Source organism: Panulirus ornatus, chromosome 31 (assembly GCF_036320965.1).
Source record: "Panulirus ornatus isolate Po-2019 chromosome 31, ASM3632096v1, whole genome shotgun sequence".
Classification (NCBI taxonomy): domain Eukaryota; kingdom Metazoa; phylum Arthropoda; class Malacostraca; order Decapoda; family Palinuridae; genus Panulirus; species Panulirus ornatus.
In genome coordinates, this window is record NC_092254.1 from 5,098,840 (window position 1) to 5,107,499 (window position 8,660).

The 8,660-nt window shown below is 36.9% G+C and overlaps 1 protein-coding gene across 2 annotated transcripts in view; it reads left to right on the top strand.

Moving 5' to 3' along the window:
- Positions 1 to 5,800, top strand: part of LOC139758753 (putative RNA-binding protein EEED8.10) — a 42,279-nt gene extending 36,479 nt beyond the window's left edge. For both annotated transcript variants that reach the window (XM_071680507.1, XM_071680508.1), the window contains exon 15: positions 770 to 5,800. In XM_071680507.1, the coding sequence (XP_071536608.1) occupies positions 770 to 841 (72 nt within the window). In that variant the 3' untranslated portion in view covers positions 842 to 5,800. The remainder of the gene's footprint in view (positions 1 to 769) is intronic.
- The last annotated feature ends 2,860 nt before the right edge of the window (positions 5,801 to 8,660 follow it).

Sequence of the window (8,660 nt, forward strand, 5' to 3'; positions counted from 1 at the left end):
CTAAGGGTCTTGCTACCTACGTATCTACGTAATGTTCCGACCTACTACTCATTCCTATTGTTCATGTGTGATGTTCTTTCCCACTTCTTTCACCCAGTGTTCCTGCCTACTACTTCTATGTACTATTCCTACCATTATGCCAAAAAGCAGGGCTAGTGCATCACTATCAGTAGGGAAATGTAGAGTTATAAAGAATGAGTTGTATGAGTTAAGAGTTTTCAAGAGTTATGTGGGACAAGGAGAGATTATATCTTTCTGAACAGAATTCCCGTAGTTCATGTGTGGGTGAGGCAGAAAGAAAAGACAGTTTCCTGGGTCAGAGGAATACAACTTGACACTCATCGAAGTGCTGGTTGTCAAGTTCCATTCCTCTGACCCAGCCCTGCCTTATAGCAAAATGGTAGGAGCATTTGATAAAAGTAATAGTAGGAACATTAGGCTTGAGTATTAGGAAGTAGTAGTAGCTTGGAACATTCAGTAGACACAGTAGGTAGTAGTAGTTGGTAGGAACAATAAGTAGAAGCTTCTAAAGTTGCCCTTTGCTAGTGGCTTGTTAAGGGTGAGGCATTAAAGGCTAAGAAGCAGCACGAGTTCCCCAATTATGGAGACACTTTTTCCATGACCACCACAATCTTTAGGGAGGAGTCTCAGAGGGAACTTGTATCAACAATATAGATAGTAATTTTATTAGAGGAAGATATTTCTTTAACTAATGTCTTTATTTCTTATCACTCTTTCAGATATTTTACCATTTTTTGTTTCTTTTCAGGATTATCTGCATAATGCATTTGGATTTTATGGTGTATGTGAAAGTGATGCAGAATCTGACTTCAGCATCTGATGAAATGGATAGATAACAGGCCCAGTATTTCAAACTTTTTAAGGAACTGGTATTCCATGTTTATAGTGCTCTGTGACACTATTATATTTTGGTGTTTCTTATTTCACGGGGCTCACAGAGCATTTTTGCAACAAAATATATCGTGTAGATAAACATTTCAGCTAAGTACAGAGAAGACATGAAGATGAGCAAGTATGAGTATTTGAATATATATATGTATATGTAAATATATATATGATGTGAATAAGAGCAAGGTTATTAGATTCAGTAGGATTGAGGGACAAGTTAATTGTAAGGTAAGTTTGAACGGAGAGAAACTGGAGGAAGTGAAGTGTTTTAGATATCTGGGAGTGGATTTAGCAATGGATGGAACCATGGAAGCGGAAATGAGTCACAGGGTGGGGGAGGGAGCGAAGGTTCTGGGAGCATTGTAGAATGTATAGAAGGTAAAAACGGTATCTCAGAGAGCAAAAATGGGTGTTTGAAGGAATAGTGTTTCCAACAATATTATATTTTTGTGAGGCATGGGCTGTAGATTAGGTTGTGCAGAGGAGGGTGGATGTGTTGGAAATGAAATGTTTGAGGAAAATGTGTGGTGTGAGGTGGTTTGATTGAGTAAATAATGAAAGGGTAAGAGAGATGTATGGTAATAAAAAGTGTGGTTGAGAGAGCAGAAGAGGGTGTATTGAAATGGTTTGGTCACATGGAGAGAATGAGTGAGGAAAGATTGACAAAGAGGATATATGTGTCAGAGGTAGGGGGGAACGAGGAGAAGTGGGAGACCATATTGGAGGTGGAAGGATGGAGTGAAAAAGATTTTGAGTGATCAGGGCCAGAACATACAGGAGGGTGAAAGGTGTGTAAGGATTAGAGTGAGTTGGAACGTTGTGGTATACCGGGGTCAACATGCTGTCAGTGGATTGAACCAGGGCATGTGAAGTGTCTGGGGTAAACCATGGAAAGTTTTGTGGGGTCTGGATATGGAAAGGGAGCTGTGGTTTCAGTGCATTACACATGACAGCCAGAGACAGAGTGTGAATGAATGTGGCCTTTGTTATCTTTTCCTAGCGCTACCTCGCACACGCGGGTGTGTGTGTGTGTGTGTGCTGCTGCTGTTTCATGTGTGGCAGGATGGCGACGGGAATGGATGAAGGCAGCAAGTATGAATATGTACATGTGTATATATGTATATGTATGTATATGTGTGTGTGGACATTTATGTATATACATGTGTATGTGGGTTGGTTGGGCCATTCTTTCGTCTGTTTCCTTGCGCTACCACAAAAAAGATCCATGTTTGAATCCTTTGTTGGAGGGCATGTGACCTCAGGACCCATCCTATGAGGCTCACAGCTTCATGGTTGCACTCTACTCATGAGAAAGGAAATTAGGGACTCCTTTTGAGGACTAGGTCTTTGAGGAGACTATACTCCTTTCCTACCATTGACAATGATATGGTGATCCAGCCTAGCTGAAGGTTTGTTCTTGATGATGGGTTAACCACTAGCACACAGCCCACTGGTAATCATAGACATAAACACACACACAAATGTGTATGTTTGTATCAAAGTCTTGCTGTTACCCTGAACATCTTTCTAAACCAGCAGAAGATCAAGAAGGTGCGGGGGCTGAGAAAGAGGATGGATGAAATTTGGGGTGAGTGTGAATCAGCAAACTTCAGAGAGAAAATGAGAGCAAATGAGAATATTGTTAAAGGAGGCAAATGGGAAAGTGATAATTGGCAGAAATGAGATGGAGTGAGTATGTTGAAGGGATGTTAGTGTTTGATGACAGGATGGCAGATGTGGGATGTTTTGGACATGGAGGTATGCAAACTGAGAGTCATGGAAGGTGGTTTAGTGAAAAATGAAAGCATTCTATGAGGTGAAGTGCTGTAAAGCAGCTGTGATCTGATTGCAGTAGATTTTCTTAAAGAATGGGGGTAATTGTGTTGTTTATTGGTAAGTTAGGATTTTCATTGTATGTATGGCTCATGGTGAGATGCCTGAGGATTGTTAGAATGCTTGTATAGTGCTATTGTATAAAAGGAATGGGGACAAAAGTTGATGATTAAATTAGAGGTAATTGCTGAATGTACATAGAAAATTATATGGGAGAGTGGTGATTGAGAGGGTGGTGGCATGCACGGAATTGCAGACTTAGGAGAAACAGCGTGGCTTCATGAGTTGGAGAGGATGTTTGGGACAGGTGTTTCCTTTGAAAAATGTGTACAAAGATACTTAGAGAAATGGAACGACTTATATGAGACATTTATGGATCTTGAAAAAGGATATTTTGAGGTTGATAGAGATGCTTTATGTAGTTGTGAGTATATGGTGTGAGAGGAAAGATCCCTCTCTCCCAGGCACGACGCTCTTGCCCTAGGGTGTTAATGCCACAGTAATCCAAAGCCTTTAATCCATTGCTCTTTCTCTCAAGTCTCTTCCTACCCCTTGCTCCTTTCACCTTTGACTCATAGATGCTCTTAGGCTGCCTCTTTTTGACTGATCCTCTCCATATGTCCAGTCCATTTCAGCACACCGTAGTCAACTTTTTCAGTCAGACTATACTTACTACCATACCTCACTTTTATACTGTCATTCTATACACAGTCAACCTGCCTTGGGTAACATTATTGCCATCATATGCACTTCATTTTTGACATATTTACCATCCTTGTTTTGCATTTAAGGCCCAAGATTCAGATTGACACACCACTCCCAGGAATGCTATATCTTCAGACATACCCCTCATTACGCTAAGAAACACTGACCTTAATACTTGTGGGTGAATGGACTCCACTTAGAAGTGTTTACACCTCAGACAAGAAGCCACCTTTATCATCGTCAGTGAGTTTATAGGCATCCAATCTCATCAAGGATTTTTTCCTTGAAAAGAGTCCATCAGTTTCTTATTCCTGTGAACTCAAAAGATCAGGAGCCCTAAGAAAGGTTTCCTTGATTTGTATAATGATGATAATGATAAAGGTAATGACAGTAGTTAGCAACGATGATGATTAAGTATGATACATGCACATTTTAGAAACGTAAGGTGGTAGCTGAAGCTTGGTAAAGATTGTTACATACATCCCAAAAAACTTTTAAAGGGTACTTGATATATCTATGAAAAGATGTAAAAGGAAGATGTATTTAAGATGCCAGGAATTTTCAATAAATTGCTCATAAAAATGAAAAGATAGTTTTTCTATTGATTATACTGAGTATTGTTTAGGTTAGAAGGGAATAATCCTGTTGTAATTGTTACAGTAATTGCCATAGTATATTCATCATTTTGCTAAGAGCACCTGCTCATGGGTATTATATTAATGGGGATAGATTTTGGATTTCTTCCCAATGCCACCAGTTGAAAAAAGATAGCTATATCATCATTTAGCCTTTACTTATTTTGATATTCATTATTTGAAATGTTTGTTAAATATAATTGTTGTATGTCCTATTAAGATATTAAATTGGAAACTAATATGTACTACAATTCAACAATTAGTACAATGAACTTTGTATTCATTTCATTTTCTTATAGATTACTGAAAATTTAAATGTTTAAAAGGTGTTAATCATTTAAGATGTACCTACATTTTAGTGTTTGAAAAAAAAAATATTTTTGTAATTGTTTTCTTGAAGATTGATAATATAGCAAGAGGTAATCAAATCTGTTAGAGAAAAAGATCTAGCTGGATTCTGCAAAGTACCTAAAGCCAAATGTATACATTACCTAGCTTATTTCATTAATACATGTAGAAAGAAGGATGCTGTAATAAGTTTAAACTTATTATTACATAAATGAAAATTACTAGAAAATAAACATGAACAACAGACGTGAAAGTCTGGATGAAGATTAATGTACAAAGACCAGCAGTGTTATGTTAGATGAAATGTCAATTGGGCCAGTCAGACTTAGTTATAAGGAATGGCATACTCATAGAAGAAATATCAGTCTACCTATTTACAGTGAAAGATTATAGGAAGCTGTTCATGGTTTAGACTGCTTTTATTTTTGTATATAATTTTGAATTGTAATAAGTTTTGTTAACATGTTTTAGGAACCATGAGAATATTCACCACTCCATAGTTTGTGCAGTTTTTCATTAGCATGATATCTAGTTACTGCGTAAAATATTTCTTAGTTTTCACTTTTGCAAGAAGTCTTGTAATTGTTGTTTCAGATCTCATGTTATAGCTTTGAACACTCAAATATTCATGGTTCTTGTAGGATCTGAAAGGAAATTAAGGTTTTGTTTAATGAGTTTTTGCAGTAGATATTGTCTTAATATGTTGGGTGAAAGGGCATATTAGCTCCATTAAATTTTACTGTTTTACCTTGCATTTTAAAACTAGAAATGATGCAAGTAAATTTGCTGGAACAAGTTGGAATAGTTGCAGATTGGTAATTTGAAGTGCCTTTTCTTGAAGAACAATTTATAGTAAAGTAGAATAAGAATAAAGTGAATGAAGGTTGTATTGGACTTTAGATATTTTGCTTTAAAGCTGGTTTTTATAAGCAAATTTTAATTCATCGTTAGGTATGACAAATAATTGAAAAAACAGGATTTGAAGGCAGATGGTCATAAAATGGTAACAGTTATGGATTCAGAGGCTTCATCATGGTTCCAGACAGATTTGTTCCACATTTGATAAGGCTGTGCAAAAATTCAGTCATTTTACTGCTCACAACCTAAGTGTCTGTGACTGTTAGGTCACTGCATTTCCATTTATTTAGAAATGGTTTAAAGAGAGGTTGCTTAATTAGCATTGATAATATATATATATTGCTGGTACATGAAACTGTGAAATCCAACTGCTACCTATCATTATTTTTGATATTCAGTTTTGTTTTCAGAATGCATTCTCCAAAGATTTAATGATGTGTTTCATAAACAGTTTTATACCATTTTCTCTGTTCTACTTGAATCCATTAAAACTGTTATACATACTCTCACAATTGGTTTCTTTTTCATGTCTGCTGGTATTTTATAAATTAGCTGTTCAGATAGAAGCAATTTATCTACAGGTTGTGAATGGATTGAGTACTGGTCTCCTTCATTTATACCAGAGGTTGTGTTTTTAGAAAAGGCGTTCTTAGGAATTTCATTATGCATGATAAGGAGACCTGTACAAGATCTGCATCTTCCATCATATTTTGTGAAGCTGTCGATCTCTTACAAAATAACAGATACACTTGTGCCTTGACTTGTAATGTTTTGACTAAATTATTTTCACCTTTTAGAAGTAAGGTACTTTTTATGCCACAACATGTGCAAAAATTTAGGAAGTAACTAGCATACCTTTTAAAAAGCTTTTCATCTAAAATAATTTTTTTTTCAAAAAATGTCTTTCATTCTTTTCTGTCATTTCCCATATTAGCAAGGTATCTATGGGAACAAAGAAAGGCCTTATTCACACATCCATTCTACCTATCTCTTATTCTGTTTTCATGTACTTGATCGACCCTCCTCAAACCACATATTGTTCTCAAACATTTAATTTCTGAGACATCCTCCCCTAAATGTTCATTTTCACATATAGTCCATGCCTAACATTCATACAACTTTGTTGGGACTACTGTACCTTTAAACATAACCATTTTCTCCTTTCCAGAAAGGGAATTTTTCAGCATTCCTTAATGCTCCCAGAACCTTTACTCCCTTCTTATCATGCATACTACTTTTTTTTTTCATGTCTGAAGTTTCCTGCTTCAGCAACATAGTACCAGGGACATGAATAAATGGCCTCATCTGTTTGCATCCATTCTTTAGCTATAATGAATAATGCACTGAAACCACAACCAAGCTTTACAGACTTTTCTGTGGTATTTCCTGACCACTTCATGTGCCCTGGTTTCACCCATTGACATCTTGTCAATCCCTGTATACACATCACTCCAGTTTGCTCTATCCCTTGCACAACTCTCACCCTCCTGCATTTTCAGTCCCTGATCACTCAAAGCATCTTTTACTCTGCCCTTCGGCATCCTTCTTTGTTCACCCATATCCTTTTTTCCTCCACTTCCAGCATGTATACCTTTTTTAGTCTTTAGTCATCCTGTCTTCACTCTTTCTCTCTTTATATCTAAACCATTTCAGCACACTCTCTTCAGCTTTCTCGTACATACTTTTCTCTTTACCACACCTCTCTGTTAACTATAATTTCTTAGTCAATCACTCCTCCTCACATAACATCATTTAGTTCTCAAACGTTCTAATTTCCAACACATTCACCCTCTTCAATACTTTATCAAAAGCCCACATCTCAAATCCATCCAATGTCATTGGGACTACTACACCATCAAACATAACCCATCTTTGCCTTCACTTTCCATTCACAGCAGAATACTAACCACCAATTGGCATACTACATTCATTCATTTGTTCTCACCACTGTCTTATTATTTACTGCATTTAAAGGAAATGTTGGCATTATATTATGTCTGGAAGGAATGCTAAACATACGTAAGGTACTACTGTATGTGTGAATATTACCCTTGAAATTGAATTAAAGGGGCTGGGGAGGTTTGATGCTGATTAGAACCACTTGTTTCTTACCAAGTCTATTGGTCTCTCTCACTTTTTGCTACCTTTATATGATAATCTTTTCATAATGTGAGGACAGTTTTGAGTATTTTTTTCTCATACATGCTTACCATTCCCCGAGTTAGCGAGGTAGCACCACTTCAAGAACAGATGACAGATCCTTTTAGGGACAATTCCTCACTTGGCTCCTTGCTCTGTTCTTCCTTTTGGAAAGTAATACGGGAAGGGAGTATTTTCAGCCACTAGATCCTGCCCCTTGCAGTTCCTTTCTATGACACACAGGGAACAAGGGCAGTATTCCCTTGTACCGAGGGATAAGAAATTTACTTTTGCACCTTTCATTGATATCACTGCTAACTTCCATTTGTATTGCACCAAGTGGCAAAATATGATTGTATCCTGCACACTGGCAGGTCACTTATAAACAATAAGTGTGCCGTATTGTAAAGCACTGAAAGTATAGCATGCCATGATATGTTTGCAATTTACTGCTTCCAAAGTAAATGTCGACTTCTCAGTATATATGGAAGGATTGTTAAACACTGGATTACAGGGTGTATGGCTATCTCTCTTGAGATGATATTAGATGTTTATTAGAGGTTTGGTAAGAAACTCGTGGGTCTTGCTCACTCAAGTAGCTGTAGCATCTATTTGTAAAAGTACAGACAAGATGTAATCTTATCATTTGTCTGACACACTTACTCGCATGACATTTAAGTGTGCTATGTGAGAAGAAATAAGGATATTGTGGACACGGTGGAAAAATCTCCCTCACACATAGACTGAGAACCAGAAGCAGTAGAACATACCTTGTCTACAATGGTCATTTATCAGGTAAGTCATATAATAAAGAGTTAAGTAGGCAATACAAGTTGGGAGAAAGATTTTTTTGTATTGGGCTGGTTTGAGGAATTCAAAAAGCACTATGGTTTTCATAATATCCTTTTGTGCTGTGAGGCTACCTGTACTGATACTGAGGCAACTCAGTGGTACTAGGAGAGTGTAAAGGCAATTGTTAAGGAAGGTGGGTTCACACCTCATCTTAGTGTATCTAATACGGGCTTATTGTGGAAAACAATGCCAGCTGGTACATTCATTGACAAAAAAAAAAAATGCTTCAAGATTTAAGGCAGCTAAAGTCTGGTGGATGATGCTACTATAAAGGAATGACAATTGAGTGTATGTAAGAATAAGCCCTTATTAGTGTTTCATTCTGAAAATCTCATGGCTATGTAAAGTTAGGAATATTTGTGATGTGGCATTCATTATCAT